This window comes from Oculina patagonica, chromosome 13 (genome assembly GCF_052425735.1).
Source record: "Oculina patagonica isolate OP01 chromosome 13, crgOcupat, whole genome shotgun sequence".
In the NCBI taxonomy this organism is placed as follows: Eukaryota; Metazoa; Cnidaria; class Anthozoa; order Scleractinia; family Oculinidae; genus Oculina; species Oculina patagonica.
Window position 1 is genome coordinate 35771085 of NC_135770.1, and position 20929 is coordinate 35792013.

A 20929-nucleotide genomic window follows, 5' to 3' on the forward strand; every position below is an offset into this window, starting at 1 on the left:
ATAGTCGAAATTAATTACACGCACTTGTGTGCGTTATCATTTCTCGCCGTAGACAATAAGTTATATAAAGAACAGCATTTTATCGGATACTATTTTCTCCTGTTCTTGTTATTAAGCAGCCAATTTATTTGCAAACCCGTTCAAAAAGTCTCACGAAGATACAACTAGCCATTCTCAAGCCAAACGTAAACTAGGTCGCTTTGATTGGGCTAGAAGTGTCGATAATCATTGAGTTGATTTTCGGTATTCAAGATTGTTAAATTTTTTAATTACATTTCCTCAGTTTGTGTGGTAATACTAGCTCAATAATTTATCAAACAAAACCCGGCTGACTGCTTTTAACATTAAAGTAGTAGTTGGAGTATGCTCATACTTCCGCATGCTGAAACTGAAGGGTGAATAATTCAAGAAAGCTTAGATCAATGACGCAATACTGTGAACTAAGCATTATCCAATTATTGCTAATAGCTAACACCATACTTGCTCTCAGTATAAAAAACTCTTCATATTAAACTCATAAAGTGCGTTAAAGAGAAAAGTTCATTGTTGTTTTCAAAAAGCAAGACTCACCTTTTACAAAGTTCGTCGATGCATCCTTTGCAAAACCTATGGCCACAACTTGTCAGAACTGGCGACCTCAGAGGCAGCTTGCAGACGGGACATGTTAAGTCCTCATCGACTGCATTAACAAATTCATCTTCATAGCCAGAAAGTAATTGGTGTCCTTCTGGTGGTTGCTCAGCCGATGCTAGAGGTGCTAAATTTTCGCTCCAGCGATGGCGGCGAAGCATGATGTTAAGAATTTTCAAACTGAGGCTTGGTTAAAACTGCAGATTTTGCACTGATGGGCTATTGAACTGATAGAAAGCAGACCTCACCAAGCTAGTGTCTAGAACCTTACGTGTAAGTGGAATCAAAAGTGTGCTTGTTAATAAGGTTAACCAGGAAGTGTCGTTAAATCGTCTCGTTTGTACATATATTTAAATCAATAAGCTTGTTTCCACCACAGTGATTGGCGTTCTCACGCCTCTATTTTTCGTCGCGGTCAACCCGTTTCGGATCACGTGATACGACCGAAACGAGTACCAACGGTACCGTGAAAGATTAGGAAGAAAGCCGCACAGAAACTAGAGGGTATCAATGGGGTTAACCGTTAGCCGTAAAACGGCCAAAAATTTAGCCATTAGGCGAAAAAATTGGAAAATTTTAACCGTTACCCGTGAAATATGTTAACCGTAAAAAATCAGTCAGTAATTATAACTATACCAAACTAACCCTGAGACCTAGAATATGTCTTTCAATAATGGAAATTAATTTTTAACTTTTTAAAACAATGAAAATTAACTTTTATCTTCTGTTAACCGTTATGGAAATAAGTTAACCGTTAGCCGTAAAAAAGCCAAAATTTTAACCGTAAACCGTAAAAGCCGCCACCGCATTGAAACCCTCAAACTAGGCAAGCGTGATCGAGGGTGTAGGGAAAAAAGGATGAAATAACGTATGTTCGAGAGCATTGAGCGTTTGCTAAGAATGTAAAGAAGCCATGATGGATGTTGATAAGGAGATTGAAACTGACTACACAACTTAATTCGATCGCGATATCAAACATAGGACACTGTCAGGCAGAAATCAACCGTTATGCCTGGGTAAGCTATTCACGGGGTATGTGTAGCCCTGATTACTCAAACATTGGAAACAGACCATTTTGGTCAGCGATATTTCGTCATCCCGGGATTCTCACCAAATTTCGCCTAAATTCAAGTCAATCATAAGAAGTAATTAAAAAAAATCCACACGTGCAAAAAATAACGAAAAATTAAAACTAAAATATGAACGCCGAGTCCATTGAAAATGGCGGAAAAACTGTGCGCGGCAAGTAGTAGGGAAAACAGAAGCAGGCTAACATACATCTTGTGGTTCTTCCACCGAAGGGCTATGAGTCACATCTGTTCGAGCTGTTTCAATCAAATTTTCGAGGTGAACCCGCCGACGGATCCGGCTTAATAGATTTTAACGAAACTCAGAGAGCTGTCGGGGATTTGAAACATTGACATCTTTCGCTTTCGTTAAGAGGAAGAGCGCGATGGCTGGCAAAACGGGTTTAGTTGCCAAGTAAGCTTTTCAAAGTTGTTTTGAAAACTTGCACCATCCTTATCCCCCAAAGTCACGAAAAAACAATTAGAAAACGCCAGACCCACGTTAACTGCACTCAACTGCACCGAACAGAAATCTGTTTGCGAAAACAAAGCGCAAGAAGGCAGCAGTTTCACTGTTGAAGTTTTAACTCTTAAAGAAACTTTTCCAGAAGCTTGAGAGCCAAATATACTCGCAAACTGTTTTTTTCTTAGTTTTTCTTAGTTAATTCAACCGTTATAAGAATTATTTAATATTTATTGAGAGCTATACTATGCAGTATTGATAATTATTGGCTTACCTGATAAATTAAAAATTTATTTCTGGGTTGTAAAGCACATTTTGCTTGTGTTCTTTCAAGAGAGGGTGCATCTTTTCTTGTTTCTATTCCTTCCTTCCTTCCTTCTTTCCTTCCTTCCTTCCTTCCTTCCTTTATTTATAATATTACAACAACAGCAACAACCATTTTATTTTGCCAGAAATGATAGAAATATTTGTTAACTTATATAGGCAAAAAACTACTCAGAATAGTAATAAACTAAACGAGCTGTACAAAATTTAAAGAGCTTTAACTAGGTTATACATGTAATTACTAATATATTAAAGGAAAAAGAAACAGAAAATAAGATACAAACAAGAAATACAGTATTTACACACTTTAGAAAGTTCTTTTGTCGAAGCAGAGTTAGCTAACTATGGTCGAAGCGATAAAAGAATTAGATAAACTTCGGTAATTTCTTGACATCATGCTCTGTCTTTGTTATTCTTTGAACGCACGATTTTGGAGTTAAAATATTAAAAAGTATCTTTGTATCACTGCTATAATATATCACTACTAAAAATTTCGCTGAAATCTCAGCCTCGTCAAAATCGTGCGTTCAAAGAAAAACAAAGACAGAGAATGTCAAGAAATTACCGAAGTATTTACATAATAAGCGACAATAGTTATTTAAGCGGATTAATTTCAATTGAGTTGTCTTTTTTTTATTTTTTATTTTTAATTGCAAACACACAAAAGCACATCACTTACAAAAATACAAAAAAAGTATTCCCACTACTCACTACTTACTATTTACAACACTTTCACTACTTACAATGCGATGCTTACTACTTACAGTGATATATATATTTTTTAAATACAAAAGAGACTAAAGTACTATAACACTATACATGGCACAAGAGCTAATTGACAGAACTTACACTGCACTTACAAAAAATACTGAAATTGTCACTAAACTAATACAGCTACTCACTATAAACTATTTCAATTGAGTTGTCAATAAAGCCTGAAATACTAAACATGTCATCTAATGGAAATTTATTTTAAAATTTGGTAATCATGTCCATAACAGTGTGGCCGACACTTGATAAAGTGAAGGCGCCGATTGTTCAAAAATATTTATCTTAAGGTCAACTAGTCATCCTATGTCAGGTTTTGTACATCATTGCAGCTTTCTTTTCCAATCTTTGATGACCGAAGTTTCGTCACACTAATGCCGGGAACAATTCATGGCCATTGCAATCATAACGAGCGGATAATACAATACAGGCCGGCACGATTTTGAAGTTGCTACTGAATCTTTTCAGCGAGATCAGGATCTTTGTTACAATTGCCCCATAGAACATTGCAATAACCGAAGTGGGGCTGAACTAAGCTGTTAGTATATACTTTGATAATTATATTAGAGCGGTTTTCACTTGGGTTTTGAAAGTTACTCACTTTTGCTTTGGTTTTGCATTTCTATGCTAAGTGATTGGTTTAAAAAACGGCGCGCCACTTTAATTTCTCAAACAATCAGAAGTTAAACCAAAACCAATAGTGACATCCGCACACAGGCTTTTTCCCGCTTATTGCACTAATTAACTTCAAGTTCATGTATTTGCCTTGAGTTTAGATTGGTACAGTGGATTGTCTGTGTCCTTTTTGATTGGCAAGAGTGATTTCTTTGGTTTTGGTTTTACTATACTTAATCGAAAATCGCTCTAAGGCCCCGTCCACACTGACCCGGGTAAATTTGAAAGCGGGGAAATTTAAAAACGCCGCGTAAAATGTTTTCCGTCCACATTAATCCGGGAAACTTTGAAAACGAAACGCTTCTTTGGTGAGTGTTTTTGAAAAGCTCCGTTTTCGGTGACCGAAAACGCCGGTTCAGTGTGGACGGTTGGCCTTACCGGGGAAAAAATATGCGTTTTCAAATTTACCCGGGTCAGTGTGGAAGGGGCGTAACAGGTGAAATAACAAATGAATTAGTCCGATTTACATGACAAAAGCTTTTGCACCAGGACTCGTCTTGAAACTGAGGCAGATCATAATGGCTGATTTTTGAGAGACAGGAGTTATTTACAAGTTTAGGACTCTTCTTGCGTTTGAGCAACTAAACACTATTTCCTTATAGTAACCGTTCACTCTCGAGTTTGTCCTTGAGTTTTTGCACAGCATGCTGGATAGCCTCGTGACTGGTTTTATAATGATGCGCTTCAGTGCTGATTCCACTTTCTAGATCCCAGGCTCTACCATCAAACACCCAAAGTTCCTGCCATGAGTGAATTCTTCCATGGGCGCTGTAGTGGATTTCTCGCCCTCTGTAGCTGAGCTGCAAATGAAACACAAACTTTAGTTGTGTTACTTAATTATACGGTAACAATATACGGTTAATGCGTTTATCTCGATCTGGAAGAGAACAGGTAAGTTATGAACTCCTGTTAATTAACTGGTGACGTCTCCAGGTAGCCTGTTCCAGGTGCTCGGTTAGTGGGGAACAGCGCGTAAAGTAAACGGCTAGCGAAATAAATTGGGAGGAGGCTGGGATATAGGGAGGTAACTTCCTCTCCCTTGTCTCCTGCCTATTTTTTCGCTCGTCGTTTTTATCTTTTACTCGTTATTCTTCGCGCCGTTCCCCACTAATCGAACGCCTGGAACAGGCTATCTCCAGGTGGAAATTTTTTTACAATAATTGATAATTGCAAAATTCAAAAGTACTTAGGTAGGAAAACCCAAAAAATGTTTTTCGTCCTTTCGGGGATCAGATTTTCTTGGTTTTGTTGACAAGAAAAACGAGCAATGTATAAGATTTGGGAACGTCACTATCATGATCGTCTAGCGAAATGACAAATATAGACATTTTTTTTCAAATGCAAGCAATCATTACCGGCCGGTCCGGCGGTCGTTACGAAAGTTAGCTCAGCTTTTATAGGGCGACGTTGTATCATAGCAGATTTTGCAATATATTTTCTTTGAAATATATTTCTTAAAATACATTGAAAACTTCAAACCAATAATCAACCACCTACCTGGCCAGAATCTCCAGTGATTGTCCGCAACAAGGATCCCAATAAATCATCCACATTCGCAGGTCTTGTTGGACGATTTCCACCAGCCAATGTGCCTGCAATGAGGAAGAAGTTCTTTATCACATACATTCTTAATTAATGGAAAGTTAATCCGCTAAGTCTTTGGTTTAGAATGACCGATATTGAAGTCTCTTAACGCGAAAACGTAACACGAAGGTAGATAGATCTATGGCTGTTGTTTCGAGCCGCCCATGGATACAAAAATCCCCTTGCATTTGGGTGCTTTTCAATGAAGTGGATCTTTCGTTAAGAAAACCGGCAATTATGGAAACGGTTTTTAAAATTGTTAGAAAGCCAATATGAACTAAAAGAAAAAAAAATTGGAGTGAAAAAAAAATCAGTTTAGTTAGACACCAAGATTTTTGAAATTAAATTTTTGTTATCAAATTCAGACTCCACTGAAAAACATGTTTGCCTTTTGAGTTGGACAAATTACACAGTTGTGAAGACTTGAACAAATAGTTCGACATCGACTGAATCTGGAGATAAAAAGACTGCACATCTTTTGCAAGTGACCCACCTTGATTCTGTGTTGCTCTGACGTCATTACTTTGGTAATGAGGCCACTGATCAAATACCACGGGCTCACGTAGAATGTTGTTGACAACAGAAGCTGCCATGACACTAGCAAAAGGTTTCCAGTGTTCAGTTAAAGACGCCGTGCCATCAGCATAATCAGAGATGCCTTTTATTACAACCCACTCCATTTTAAGATCATGGGCAGCAGCAAAGACACCTGGGAGAAGAAACAAATATTCTAAAATTTAATTGATGCGTCGCCAAATCTGAAACAGGGGCCATATCCTTCCACTGCTGCTATTAAATCGCGTGACTGCTGCTATTAAATCGCGTGACTGTTGCTAATCATCGCGTGACTGCTGCTATTAAATCGCGTGACTACTGCTATTAAATCGCGTGACTGCTGCTATTAAATCGCGTGACTGCGCTGCTAATCGCGTGACTACAGCTGATCATCGCGTGACTGCTGATCATCGCGTGACTGTGTTGATCTGGTTTCCAAAAACATTCGAAAAAAAAATATTCGAATCAAATCTTACCTTGGCCATCCATTTCAACTGCTATCGCGTTGGGATATAACTGGACGAGTTCTGCTCGCCGCCTGTCGGAGTCAATCTCCTCTGGTCCACTCAAAAACTCACCATCGCAACGGACCTTCACTTCCCTCGCTTCCTTGTTCTGTAAAGGGGCTAACCACCCGTCGGCAGCATGTTTGATAAGACCGGCAATATCCCTTCCAACTGGCGCTGATAAGCCTCGAGGCTGGACTCCATCGTTTGTGACTGTTCTCTCGGCATACGTGGTCAACTTGGCGGAAACTACCACGTCACCTAGCTTGGTTCTGTCGCGATGCAAGGCTCCGCAGTAACCAACACAAAACACGGCTTTCGGTCCTAAGATTTCCACAGTATTTTTTACCACGATCAGTGCTCCTCCTGGCTGAATGGCGCCTTCCGAACATTTAATTAAAGCGATTTTAAGTTTCTTTCCGTTTCCTTCGCCCATTTGCCCGAAATACACATAGCCAAGTTCTCTTAAATAGCTTCGAAAGGGACTTCGTAGAAAGAAGTAACAAGCGAGAAACTCGCAGTCTTTAACAGTCAATAAAAGAATATCAATCGGAAGCTCGACCTCGACTTCTTCCCAACGCTTGGAAGTGTTTGAGAGATCACTTGTTTTTGGAATAGTTATACTGAGTTCTGGTGGATTTCCTTCACAGGCTGACAACATGATTTGTTTTGAACGCGTACGTGCAACAGATCTGTTCAGTAAAGAGTTGTTCTGTTATTCAATTATTTAGACAATGGGGTATTATGTTCAGGGCGGAGGGAAAAATTCCCGGAAATTTACTTTCGGTTTCTTTGTTTCCGTCTAGCAACATTTCGATAACACGCAAGCAAAACAAAACAAAACAATACCGTTGAAACAAAAGAAATGTGACAACATACTTAGTATTAAGAAACGTGTAAATAGTTCGGGATTTCAACAAAGTCATTGATAGCACACCAGTTAGTTTAATAGCGGAAGTACAGTAAGAGCCTGGGAAATTCCCGGAAACTGTTTCGTTCATTGACGTAGTCAAGAATAAGCAAATTATTTTCTGATGGATTCATTCAGTGAACAGGATCAGCAGCTTTCTGACGTTTGTCGTTAGAACATGAAGCTTAATTTCTCTGTTGTTGGTTACCGTGACTAAATGTTCAGGACATTGTAAGTTTGCGTGACTGAATATTCAAACATTGTAGGTTTGCGTGACTGACTGTTCTGCCAAATTAAGAGAGCTTCTCTTTACTGGGCGTCGTTTCGTACTTTAATACAATCTTATATCTTACGATTGTTTTATAACACGTTAAATTATAAGGCACATTGTGTGGCAAGCAGTCAGCATGTAAGTCCTAAAAACTCCTTAAAAAACTTCACGGTTACAGTTCTGATCAAAAAGAGGAGTGAAATTTAATGCACGTCACAATTCTCAACAAACGTTTTCTCTCTGCATTCTCGATACACGAGACAAAATGTTTAAAAAGCAGGTAAAACACCGTTACATTAATGTAACCGACCAAAAAAAATATTGCAACTCCAGAGGCGGGGCTTATTAGAGAGCTGGGTATGATTTAAAATCAAGGGGCTTACAGTACAATAGGGTTTATATGGCAAATCTATGGTTAAAAATATTTTAGAAAACAAATTTAAGAAACAGAAATTATTTGAAATTCACTTGTAAAAATGTTTGCACCTGATTCAAAATTGTAGAAAAAAATGCATGGTCTCTTATATCTTAGGGTGTGCCACAAATTTTAAGCACAAAATAATTACGTTGGCAACTGATCCTGAGTTGAGTTATCAATCTTGGAGTAATCCTTGTGCTTTGAGTTTCTTAATGACCTCATTCACTGCATCTTGAATAGCATCTTCGCTTTCTTTATAGTGCTTTACTTTGGCTTTGATTCCACTTTCAACATCCCAAGCTGTTGCATCATACACCCACAGTTCATCCAATGAGTGAACTCTGCCATGTGCTCTGTAGCCTATAGTGCGACCCTTAAAATTGACCTGCAAACAGCAAATAGCTAATTTAAATACAACTGTGAAATATAAACTATCAGCTTCTTTGTTGTTGCATTATAAGTCAATATCAAGGTTAAACAACACATCAACTGCCAGAGCACAGAATTCGTGCCACACTGCACATCTCCTGTCCCCTCCCAGTCCCCTAATAAGTACTCCGTCAACCATGGTGAAAAGCTAAGAGATGTTCTGTTAATTTTTTGCAGACAAGTTGCTGAGAAAATGCCATCTTCATGTTTTGTATATCAGAGGCGGCAGAGCATTTTGGAACCTGGGGGGGGGGGGGGGGGGGGGGAGCTAAGACTGTCCCAAAAAAACTCGGCTGGTTTTCAGATTTGGAGCAACTTTTCCATTCTAGCAACTTTTTATTTTCTGAGCAGTTTCTAGACTGAAGATTTAATTTCCGAAGTTTCTCCGATTGCTGTTTGAAGGCCATACGAACGTTCCCAATTATTTTTCAAACTTTTCCGAAATAAACAAAGTTTTCCGAATACTTTCAAAGAAGTTTCGAGAGATGTTTGAACTCAGTCATGAGACGGGATATCTTGACAAAGCAATTTTGCGCTGCAATCGCGATATACTTTCGGCACCAAAACATGGGTGGGCTGAGCCCTTAATTTTGGTTTTGTAGCCCCCCCTGCCCCCCTGCCCCGCCGCCTATGCATATAATTTTACAATCATGCTAGGAACATTATAGGAAATAGTCTTACCACTGAAATATTCTGTAATTGGGATTTTTCAGCTTGATATGATGAGGCTGTAATTGATCATTCCTCGCGAAGCGAGGCCGAAGGCCGAGCGTAGCGGGGTGTATAATTTTGTCCCTCAAAGGGATCAGGCGGGATGAAATCTCATGTGGAGTTTACGGTCATATATATTTCTATATATATATATTTGTGAGCTTGGTGTGTGGCGGAAATGACGTCACACGGCCGCCGCGCGCTGGTGGCCTAATGGTAAGGCGTCGAACTTGAAATCAGATCTTCGGAACTGAGGTCGGGGGTTCGAATCCGGCTAGGGTTTTTTTTCTTTTTCTTTTTTTTTTTTCTTTTTTTTTTGTGGGTTCGAATTCTGAGCCTTTCATTTTTATCGTTTTTCTTTTCGGATTAAAATAACATTGATCTCCACATATAAATACTCCCTCAACGCCTATTCAGGCTATAAATCTTTCATCGCCATCAGGGGCGGGCGGGCGGAGGCTTCGAATCCTCCTGCCGTTCGTTCTTCTTCTTTTTTTTTAATGCCATCAAATAAATGTCCAAAATGCGACTATCCAATAATTTGTCGATGATTTTGAAAATAGCCTGCGCTTCCCAACGCTTTATACCTCTTTACGAACCAGAAAAAGCCACCATCTTCAAAGCGGAGTAGACCCTGGGAACGAGGGTGTCGCGGCCATGCCCGTTGAAATTTCTAACAAATATATCTTTCTGCCTACTGTGGAAAATTGAATATGTACAATTCAATAAATGTTCAACTTCAAATAATCCACTCCTTATTTATAACACCCCCCCCCCCTCCCCAACCCAGAGCTTCGCGAGGCCCTGCGAGTCACGTATTACTAGTAGTATACAAACCTGGCCTGGTGATCCCCCAGTGATTGATTGCAGCAATGTAGCAACTGGGTCCTCATGTGGTGTTCTGGATTCTGTTAAGGACAAAAAAACCTCTTCTGAAAATATGTACATTGTGCCATTTTATAGGAAGAAAGTAATAGCAGCCACAAAAGTCGCAACATAGATCTATAGCAAAAACTTAAATCAAGGCAAAATCAGCCGAGTTCAGTCACTTATGAGCCTCAGGCTTGGGAGATTGGGAAACCACTCCCTGCAAATTTGGCATTAAAAAATGATTTCATCTCATCTCATCTTGCAACATTTGGCTTATGTTTAATTTAGCCCTAGCCCCTTACAATAATTCTATCGAAGAAATCATGTTCTCTAACATTTTAAATCATTGCCACGTCTGATTAATCATAAATTATAAACAATTTAAATACAGTTGAACCCTGGTAACTCGAACTCTGAAGGGAAACGAAAAACAGTTCCAGTTAGCGGGGTTTTCGAGTTCACTGAGTAAAAATGACTGAAAAGTGGGTCCAAGGTAAACGGAAGTTAGTTCCAGTTAGCGGGGTTGTTCAAGTTATCCGAGTTCGAGTTACCGGGGTTCTACTGTAACATTTTTTCAGCTCTGACCCTAATTGACCTGTTTTGCATAATATTTATAACAGTGCTTATTAAAAACTGATCAACAGAAAGTAAGCCAGCCTAACTGGGATTAATAATAATGGTAATAATAACAATAATGATACTGATGATAATAATGACAAATAATATGAAAATATGAAAAACTTAAACCAACCTTTGGCCTGATCTGTGTGAAATGTAGTCGTACTTTTATTCACCTTCTGATTTATTGAAGTATTACTGTAGACCAATGCAATTGCAAGAAGCAGCACCACAAAGCCAGTAATGCCAAATATCATACTTGGTTTATTAAAGCCTGCAAGATAGCATTGAACATGCTTAAGTTTAAAGTGAAGGCAAAGACTGTGTTCGAACTCAGTTCCATAGTATAATAATAATAATAATAATAATAATAATAATAATAATAATAATAATAATAATAATAATAATAATAATAATAATAATAATAATAATAATAAATAATTATACATGGTAGCCAAATAGTATGAAGGGTCGAACTAAGGGTATTTCTACTCCTCCCTGGATGGGTTGGGAGGCGTGGTCACCTCATGATCCCAGCCAGGTCGCTAGACCTTTCAATCCATTCAGTCTGATGCATAACTTCTATCAGGGAAGAGAAAGCTCATTTGTAACTTTTTCTTTAACAGCGGCTCACAACAGAGATCAAGTGTGATATTTTTAGCTGATGTTAGACCAGGAAAGAAAAAGAGATTTGGTTCGATCTTTACCTGATTCCCTATGTTTCAATGCTCCCTTGTAGTGTTGCCAATCTTTTAGAATACCAGGAACCTTCAAGATGTTAGCAACAACAGAAGCTGCCATGACACTTGCAAATGGTTGCCATTCTTCAGTTTTTGATTTGCTGCCATCCGCATAATCTGATATTCCTTTAATGACAACCCATTCCATCTTGAGATCATGAGCGGCAGCAAAAACACCTGCCCCAATAAAAAGAAACAAAACTAAAACTCTACTGAGTATTCTATAAGACATTATTGTGTATTAAAAATGCAAACTTCATGTATTAAAAATTCATAAAGAAAAACAAATGAAGACAAGTAATCTAAAGTACGTATCTGTAAACCTCCAAATTTGTGTTGACTAGAGATTTGTGGCTAAAGCTTCAGCTGAACATTGCACTGATATGATTTGGTTTTTTCCATGTCATTTCAAAGTACCAATTTCTTATTTAAATGCATCGTTTAATTTTGAACCTTTTCCTTTCAAGCTGTTATTGGAAACTTTAATTTAACATCTCAACAATTATTGGTGCTATATTAAACATGTGCATGTTCTTGCTGTAATCTTATCGCGTGACTTTTCTTTTATAGTTCGAGGTAAACAACATGGCGTCAGCAATCACCAAATATAAATAGGAAAACCTATGCTCACCTTCACCTTCCATTTCGATTGCGATTGCTTTAGGGTACTTTTCAAGGAGTTCCTCGCGTCGCCATTCAGAATTTACAAGCTCTGGCCCGCTCAAAAATTCGCCATCACGATGAACTTCCACCTTCCTGTTTACTTCCGAGTTTGCTAAAGGCGCTTTCCAGCTATCAGCAGCGTGTTTGATGAGATCGGCAAAATCACTGCTAACAGGAGTTATAATGCCGCGAGGCTGCTCTCGATCATTCATCACTTTTTTGTGGGCGTATGTCGTTAGCTTTACTGAGATCACTACATCGCCTAGCTTGACTTTTTCGTAAGACAGACCACCGCAACACAAAACACTGCTTTGGGTTGCAGTATAGTGATCGCCGTTTTCACTTTGCTCAGTGCAGCGCCGGGTCCTGTAGCTCCCTCAGAGCATCTTAGCAAAGAAACATTTACCTTGTCTTTAACATCACCCATATCTCCAAAGTATACAATACCTAGGCCGTGGTAATAACTTTTAAACTGGTCCCTGAGATAAGCAAAACAACTCAAGAATTCCCAGTCTTTTACAGTGACCAGTAGAACATCTGTCGGGAGTTGGACGCTTTTCCAGGGTGCTATCTTCTCTGGTAGATCACTTAATTCTGGAATAGTGATGTTTAACTCTGGTGGATTGCCATAATCGTGTGATAAATTCTGATCGGAGTTTTCAGCTTCCGACATTTTTGAGACCTTCGTTATCCCATGAGCTCCCGCGGTAATTTACGCGGGAAAATAGCAAGCTCGTTCCCAGGATCCCAGCATTCGTCATTGAGTCCTATGTCGACTGGTGAACCATGGATAGTAAAATCCATGGTGAAACTGACCTCTCAGAAACAAATTGGATGTTTTTCTCTCTTTTCAAAACAAGCAAACAAACGAACAAACAAAATAAACACTTAAAATGACAACTGTGAATTAAAGTTTGTTTTTTAATCCAGTCGGACCCAGCCCAGATTTTGCCCAAATCCCATTTTCCAGCCTGTTGTTTTCCCAAATTTTCAAAATTCGTCTCCTAGTTTTATTGTTTTTCTGTCTGTGATTCCCATTCCCAGTGACCAATTCCCATTTTCCCAAAGAAAATTTACCCAAATCCCAGTTCCTATTTTACCCCTTCAGGACCCTCGATCCATACATCAATATTTTTTGTCAAATATTTTTCGTCAAAAGAGTGATTATTAGACAAAAAAGTTGTATTTTATTGCCTTTTCATTTGTCTTAAGAATTGTACATATATAAATTTCTTTTATCAGAACGTTTTTAAACGTTAAAAATACAAATAAAAATACAACTAACAATAACTACGCCGGGAAAATAATATCTTGATTTATTGTTAAATCTCGGAATCGTTTATTTTCCTACAAACTTATTCACAACTATGTAGTGTGGGTTCCAGAATTGCATCCAGGAAATGGGGATTTGAGGTGAAAAGGTGTTAAAAATAACATCAATGATTATTTTTTCTATAATTCAGGTCTCTCTCTTTTTGCCAAAATATCGCCCAGGCGTTGCCCCTGGATTACCCTGTTTCGCCCCAAACCCCTTCCCTTTTTCCCACTTGTAATTCTTCGTGCTAATTTCCAGCTAAACCGTACGCCTGGAACATGCTACCCTTTGATCCACGTTATTTGAGTTAAAATATTCCCGTTATTTTAATAGCGTTTACTCGAAAAAATGTCCATTTTTTTGTCTTACATGTGTATACATGTATTTTTACATTATTTGTATAAACTAGCAAAAACCACACGATTTCTTACACTTTTTTCTGAAGTAATCTTCATAAACAAAGCACTTATTACGGGCCTTGTAATATTCACACAAACTTTTGCTTCCCGGAGAATCTTTGCAATTAGAAGGAGCATTTGGATTGGAGGGACACTCTGCTGGATCGCCTCTCCTGCAATAAAGAAGGAGAAGTCTCTTGACATTCGTTACAAAAGAATAAGGGAAAAATAAGGAACAGGATCGAGTCGAGTCTAATTCGCTCTGTTATCATACCAGTGATTAACAAGTCTGCATGAGTCCGATTTGTTTGGGACAAGTACTATATATACAGTCAAACTTCTCCTTAGGGACATAATACAGACACCTTCCTAATTCGGACAGATCACATGGTTCAGTTGACAGAGACCAAAATTCATATAAGCTCTTCCTTTGTAATACGGACACCTCCATAATAAGGATGTCACACTCTTCTCTGCCGGGTATCTTTTGTGTCCGTATAAAAGAGATTGAACTGTACTAGTATTGAGACCAATTCAATTGAACGACACGACTGAGTCCTGTTAAGTCCTGGCCAAACGCAGACGCAAGAAGATGCAATTTGAAAAACTCTAGTGCTTGCATCTACTTGAAACACCGTTTGGCCAGGACCTGCGTGCACTTGCGTTGATCTTGCGATGACTTGCGTTCACAGTTTGGTGGGAAAAAATTTGCACGCAAGTCGGTGTTCACCGTTTTGCCACCCAACGCAAGTCAACTTCAAGAACTGAATTTCAGCACGCGCAGTAGCATTGAAATGGCTTTTTGAAATGAAATGGCTTTTTTGAGAAAGTGAACGCAAGTGCTCGCAAGTTCTGGCCAGTGCACTTGCGTTAGACTACGAGCAGTCCCTATTTTTTTCGCAGAGTCCGTCGAGCTTGAAGCGAAATTGTTTTCGAAGAGTTCGTCGAGCTTGAAGCGAAAAAAAATTACAAACTCGACAACCTCTTCAAAAACAATTTCGCTTCAAGCTCGACGGACTCTGCGAAAAAATAGAAGGGACTGCTCGTAGTCCACACTTGCGTTGACTTGCGCTGGTTTACTTTGGTCGAGATCAAATTTGCACGCAAGTTTTTCACCGTTTGGCCACCCAACGCAAGTGAAAGCAAGTCTTGCTGTTTATTCCAAGTAATGAATTGCAGCGCTCGCCAGGGATTGGAGAGGGATGAAGGTAGGATGCTTTGTTCCTTGTCCCCGGGTGGAGGAATTTTTTTGACAACTTCTGCAACTTGTGTGAACTTGCGAGTAAACTTGCGATTTCGTTTGGCCAGCCAAGGCGAGTCTGTACGAAAGTTCAACTTGCGACTACTTGTGATCACTTGCATTACCGTTTGGCCAGGGCTTAACTGGACTGACGGCATTCTGCATTCAAAATATTTCGCTATATATTCAAAACCTTTCGCTATATACCAGACCTGTAGGGTTTATTAAACCTTGCAGAAAAAGAGCCACGTGATTGAACACTTACCTTCCAGGATCAACGATGCGATAAACTTTTCCGCCCTTCTTTGTACTGCTGGGAAGATTTGTAGAGAGAATATACAGCTCACCTAAACAGTAAATAGTATAATCAAATCTAGCAAAACTTATGCCTTCATGAAAGTGAAAGAATATCGAGTCTTTGGATACTGTAGAATTACAAGGTCCATGCATCTATGTCCAGGATTAAACGCAAGTATTGTTTAATAGGTATTGCATATTTTACTGGATAATCAGTTGTCATTTTCCTTCTCCTTCATATTTTACAGAATAAGGCGTGTTTAGATGAATTTTCATCAACGAGGACACTTTCTGATGCCTATCATTAAGAGTGTGCATTTCATTTGCTTTCAATTCTGGAGATGTGTTGCAAAGACTACAAGCAAAACTCACCACCACAGGGACTAAATTTGAAGTCGGTATAAAGCAGCAATAGCTAGCAGTGATCTGAGCGACAGAGACCATGTGTACCTTAGATTTTACCTGCACTAGTCAAGAGCAAAAAGAGTTCTTGATGAAATTTAGATAATTTGAAAGTCAGGGAGATACTGTACCCCTAAAAAGACTGTACCCTTCCACCGACAAGAATATTTTTAAACAGGTTTTTTAAGGAACCCTCTACTGTTTCAACATATGGCAATTAAATTGTCGAACATGTTCTCCTGACTGAAAATTTATTGAAATAAATTAATGAAAAAAAAATTAAAAAATAGAGACTAGAGCTATTATTATAACTATACCTTCCTCGTCTTCACCAAAAGACAGAATATAACGTTCAAACTCTCCACTCAGCTTATTGGTGCAATACTTGTCATCACCGAAGCAAATTTCTTTGTCTTCCCAAAGCCCTGTCGTCTTGTTCTCGGTCAGGGTGAACATTCGACTGTTAAAAAAAGAGAAAAACTGATTAACGATATCAGCTGTAAAACATAAATCACCTTTGACAATTAACTTTCCGCAAGAAGTCAGACCAATTTTGTTTGTCAGATATATATAGCTACGTCTGAAACAGCGCTTGTAATGCTTTCGCAAATCAACTTTATGAAAAAGCGAGAATGCCAAACGAAAACCGATTTGATACTATTTATTTTATTTTATTTAGCATTATAGCACACTGCGCAATCGAGTTGTGAGTGTTTACATCGTGACACCGGAAGGAAAACGGAGGCGCCGAGACCAAAACTGACAGTATACGGATAGGAAAGTAGAGGAAGAGCTTCGACAGCAGCTTTTAATGGGGAGCAGGGAAGGCGCAGTGGTGAGAGCACTCGCCCCTCACCAATGGGGCCCGGGTTCGATTTCGGCCCTGTGTCATACGTGGGTTGAGTTTGTTGTTGGTTTTCGTCCTTGCTACGAGGGTTTTTCTCTGGATTCTCCGGTATTTCTCCCTCCAAAAAACCCAACATTTCCAAATTCCAATTTGACCTGGATAGAGGACTCGCATGAAAACCAGTTAGAGCTGATGTGACTTCCTCTCTAAATATAGTACTTTATTTATTTTTATTTATGTACGTGTGTTGGAACTTAATCGCCGAAGGAAGTGAAATAGAGAACTGACTATGTTGCTCCCCTTTGCGTCAGCGGGCGCGATGAGGAAGAATGCGTGAGTGAGTGAGTACCTCGACGCGCAAGGCATGTAGGATGTAAAAGAATCGTTTAAAATAAGCATTGTACAACTTACGAGGTGATGGTGTCTCCAAAGATGTACTTGCCATATAAGTTTGGGTTTTGACAGCCGCGGTACACATAGCCTCCCACAATCGATTTGCCGACTGAGTGATTGTAGGCGAAAATTGGTGGAATGGCATCTCCTTCATAAAAAATAATAATAATGGTATATTGATAACAATAATGGTATATACGCCAGGCTAACAGCTACAGTGGAACCTCGATTTAACGAACCTCTATATAGCGAAGTCCTCGATATAACGAACGATGGAGTATTGTTTATTGTCTTTTGAGTCGTTTGTTTGTGATCGCATCATCCACAACACTAAGCTAGGAGATGCCACTTTTCCTGAGTTTGTCAAAAAGTCGGTCGTCAACCACAGTCCTTTAATTTTCACTGGAGACTATCTTCCCCCGGACGATCAATGATCAAATTATAAATTATATATCAAGTAAAAAATTTTGTGGCATATTTTCTATTTTTTCCCACAAGTTGTGTGCACGCGACAGTGGTGTAATGGTTATCATGGCGGCTTCCCAAGCCGTTGATCCGGGTTCGATTCCCGGCTGTCGCAATTGTTTTGCTTTTTTGTTAAATATCGACCTTATCCTCAATTATTTCGCGAGAACTATTAAAATTTTCGAAGATAAAAATCGTAATAAAAATGATGAAGTTGAAGCTGTTGCTTTATTACAGTTATATTCCAACTTGTTTCAGCATCACGTTTAGGATGAACTGTCCTCTGCAGCTAAGTTCTTCAAAATCTCGCTTTTGCAGTCGTAGATGTACCTATCGGGTATTTAGACTGTGGAACTCCTTCTGCTTTGTTATGTTAAGCTTGTTTTGTTCGCTGTTGTTTTTACGATGACGATCATATTAGTTATGTTGTTCTTATGTCAAAGCTAAATATTGAAGAATAGGAAGAAATCGCGAAAATTAATCAGTACATTCCAATACTACCTTCCTCTCAAAATCACGAAATTTAGTACTTGCGAAATTTAGTGAGAATAAGGTAAATAATTTCCAACAGCTCGTCGAGAAGCTTCAATGCGGTGACAAACGGAGATTTCATGTTCATATAAAATAATACTTACGTACTAATGCTGAGCCACATAGTTTCTTGTCATAACATTCAAATCCCTCATATCCTCTCCATCCGTAATTTCCTCCCTTAACAATAATGTCAATTTCCTCGTATTTGTTCTGACCCACATCTCCGCAGAATATCCTGCCTTTCCCCTCTCCCGTCTTCCCATCCCCTCTGTCCACCGAACATCGCCACATGTTACGACCACCATACGCGTACATTTCTGGTCGAGTCCCTGGGGTACCTATGAACGGGTTATCCGAGGGAATTTTATAGCGATATCCCCGTGCGTCAACGTCGATACGGATAACACTTCCAAGAAGAGTCGACCTAGAAATAAAATGCAACGATTACATGTAGTTAAAAGAGCTCAAGCTAGGCAAAAGTAAAGTTACTTCGATATCTGGCATAAGGGAGTATGACGGAACCACTCTTCCGGAGTAGGGGGGAGAACAGGATTTGGATTAGGAGGAATTGCCTAGGGTTTCGGGTTTACCTCGCTGTAAGAACCTGTGATATTTTTCTTTGTTATGGAGCTCTTGGTTTCCTGCGCTGTATTGTTTCGAGGTTCGTTGTTGCCTTGGTCGTTCTTTGTTTTACGTCAATGGTGCGTTTCACAGGTTCTTATACTGAGCATGACTGAGGATCAGCCAGAGTTTCAGAATTCAAGCGAGCCTCACTCCCTCACCCAAATTTTCGAAAAGTACCCTCCCCCCGTGTCACATTCGCATTTTCCCACTCTGGTATCTTTCTATGCATCGTGGAACGCAAGGACACGGCAAAACCTTATTGAATCAAGGGAACGTCGACCATTCTCGAGTTGTTGAGATCCCCGTACTTTTCATTCATATTATTATGGATTGGGAACGAGTCGCGTGTGACTGAGGAACTTGTCACGCACGTGAATTGCGTTACTGCTAGATTTCGTGTGGCGTGACAAAATAAATGTCACAAAATGAAACAATGTTAAGCAATCATACAAACCTGTTCAAACCATTACCAATCTCTCCAAATGGATCTCCTGCTTTTCCGCCATCACCGAGCGTCAAGTACAGATATCCATCAGAACCGAAAAATATCATTCCACCATTGTGATTATCTGCGGGTTGATTGACCTCAAGGATGACTTCCTCTGATCTTCTAAGTCCTCTGTTACGATTGTAAACTGAAGCTCTGAATTCGCTCAATACCGTCTTGTGATCAAATGCTAAGAAAGGGGGGTTTTTCTTGTCCTTTTTGTTACCCGATTTTCTGCGCAAACGAGTCGAGTAATATACGAAGAATCTGTTATTGTTTTTAAACGCCGGATGAAAAGCAATGCTCAGAAAACCGCGCTCGTCACCGAACGATCCCGAGGTCAAGACACGGTCAGTGAGATCTAAAAATGGCTGCCGTAACAGTTTTCCCTCAGCTGAAATGATGCGAATCAAACCAGGCTGCTCGGCGATAAACAATCTTCCTGAGCCGTCTCCCGCGTGCACCGCAGCTAAAGGATTGCGCAGTCCGCGCGCCATCTCCTCAACGCACAAACAGTTTTGGTTTGAGTCGTAATTGTATTTTCGGGAAAGATTTTTCTGATCAACTGTTTCCACATCTGGAAAACAGTAGTCATCGTCTTCTAGCTTTAATCCTTTACACACCGATTGCTGGGTTAAGGGAGCTGGAGTACTTGATGAAGATCTAAGCTTCCATTTGCCCGTTGACACAAAATACGTCGCTACGTCATTGCATTCTTGGTAAAAATTCTTGCAGAAATCAGAACACAATCCTGGCGCCGCTGTTGATGAATCAAAATTCTCGTTGCCTTCTGCTGCATAAATGTGAGCAGCATACCGATGGCATTCGAGGCAGAGAATCGTTTTCACTAAGTTAGCGCACGTTGGCCTGCTACCCAATGAAAATCGTGACGATAGCTTGTTATACTCGTTCGAAATCCCCTGATCTCGATTAGATGTACAGCAACCATACTCAGAGTATTTTTGTGAGCAAAATGAAAGGCCTGATGCCACTTGAAAGGGCGCTCTGTAATCCAGGCATTGGGGATGGCCTTCCACTGACTTTAGGTTAAGAAGCAGCAGTGCGCTACCAAGTACAGTACCAAACAGTTGACGAGCTAAGCGTATGATCAGCCTCATTTTGCTGTCTTTGTACGTAGTAGAAAAGACAACACAGGGTAAATAAGATACTTGAACGTGACCTACTTTACTTTGCAATTTGAGACGGAATTCTAGTTTCCGGTTGTAATAATTGTGGGGGAAACACATGAATCGATAGGTCTGCAATGCGTGCAGCCTACCTACGCAGACAGCCGCGATTCCCGCGAAGCGCGGACGGCCACACCTTCGCGAGCCGGAAGCTGAAGGAATGTGCGAGCAACGTAATCTCAACAATTACGTTTAAAATTAGCTAAGTATTCTCAATACCTAAGGAAACTAAATGCTCCCACGGATCACAGATGAATGATAGTACTGTATTTTGAGAGATCTGCACACTATTCGAGAGCACGGCACCCCCCGGGGGGGGGGGGGCACGGCACACAGCTCCCGGTGTTGTGGTCTGTGTGCATAGTAACTTACAGTATATGTACAGCGCATTTGAACAAATACATGTGGGAAATGCGCTATATAAATGCTTTATCATTATTATCATTTTGAAAACGGGTTATTTTGAGAAAGTTGTCACGAGCGTGGGACAAAGAAAAAAAACTGAGTCCCTGACAGCCACGGAACCCATGTCCTGCCA

At 39.7% G+C, this 20929-nt stretch overlaps 3 protein-coding genes, 1 non-coding gene and 1 pseudogene across 8 annotated transcripts in view; 1 reads left to right on the plus strand and 4 right to left on the minus strand.

The window, feature by feature from the left end:
• Nucleotides 1-954, minus strand: part of LOC144635808 (TNF receptor-associated factor 4-like) — a 40583-nt gene extending 39629 nt beyond the window's left edge. For all 4 annotated transcript variants that reach the window (XM_078494920.1, XM_078494919.1, XM_078494918.1 and 1 more), the window contains exon 1: nt 571-954. In XM_078494920.1, the coding sequence (XP_078351046.1) occupies nt 571-791 (221 nt within the window). In that variant the 5' untranslated portion in view covers nt 792-954. The remainder of the gene's footprint in view (nt 1-570) is intronic.
• Nucleotides 955-2585: 1631 nt separating this feature from the next.
• Nucleotides 2586-7511, minus strand: LOC144635829 (uncharacterized). The gene is made up of 4 exons (XM_078494946.1): nt 6543-7511; nt 6005-6220; nt 5425-5519; nt 2586-4727 (listed from the first exon to the last, which is right to left on the minus strand). Exons 1-4 carry the CDS (start codon nt 7231-7233, stop codon nt 4524-4526), a joined length of 1206 nt encoding a protein of 401 aa, XP_078351072.1. The 5' UTR covers nt 7234-7511; the 3' UTR covers nt 2586-4523.
• A 741-nt stretch (nt 7512-8252) lies between these two features.
• LOC144635821 (uncharacterized) lies at nt 8253-12951 on the minus strand (annotated as a pseudogene). The gene is made up of 5 exons (XR_013567422.1): nt 12171-12951; nt 11507-11716; nt 10933-11073; nt 10149-10219; nt 8253-8556 (listed from the first exon to the last, which is right to left on the minus strand). The product of XR_013567422.1 is annotated as an uncharacterized LOC144635821 (transcript).
• Nucleotides 12952-13398: 447 nt separating this feature from the next.
• Nucleotides 13399-20691, minus strand: LOC144635802 (HHIP-like protein 2). The gene is made up of 6 exons (XM_078494911.1): nt 19172-20691; nt 18195-18517; nt 17113-17242; nt 16172-16314; nt 15421-15502; nt 13399-14088 (listed from the first exon to the last, which is right to left on the minus strand). Exons 1-6 carry the CDS (start codon nt 20449-20451, stop codon nt 13923-13925), a joined length of 2124 nt encoding a protein of 707 aa, XP_078351037.1. The 5' UTR covers nt 20452-20691; the 3' UTR covers nt 13399-13922.
• Nucleotides 17603-17674, plus strand: Trnag-ccc (transfer RNA glycine (anticodon CCC)). The gene has a single exon. It is a non-coding gene; the product is annotated as a tRNA-Gly (tRNA).
• Nucleotides 20692-20929: the final 238 nt, after the last annotated feature.

What these genes read in the sequence shown, in the direction of transcription:
- LOC144635829 (XM_078494946.1), bottom strand. Translation starts at nt 7,233, where the DNA reads ATGTTGTCAGCCTGTGAAGGAAATCCACCAGAACTCAGTATAACTATT. An exon ending in AGTTGAAATGGATGGCCAAG is followed by an intron (nt 6,221 to 6,542) that starts GTAAGATTTGAT and finishes TTCTTCTCCCAG; the next exon opens with GTGTCTTTGCTGCTGCCCAT. An exon ending in TCACTGGAGATTCTGGCCAG is followed by an intron (nt 4,728 to 5,424) that starts GTAGGTGGTTGA and finishes TTTCATTTGCAG; the next exon opens with CTCAGCTACAGAGGGCGAGA.
- LOC144635802 (XM_078494911.1), bottom strand. Translation starts at nt 20,451, where the DNA reads ATGTGTTTCCCCCACAATTATTACAACCGGAAACTAGAATTCCGTCTC. An exon ending in ATTGGTAATGGTTTGAACAG is followed by an intron (nt 18,518 to 19,171) that starts GTTTGTATGATT and finishes TTTTATTTCTAG; the next exon opens with GTCGACTCTTCTTGGAAGTG. An exon ending in TTTTGGTGAAGACGAGGAAG is followed by an intron (nt 15,503 to 16,171) that starts GTATAGTTATAA and finishes TTTACTGTTTAG; the next exon opens with GTGAGCTGTATATTCTCTCT.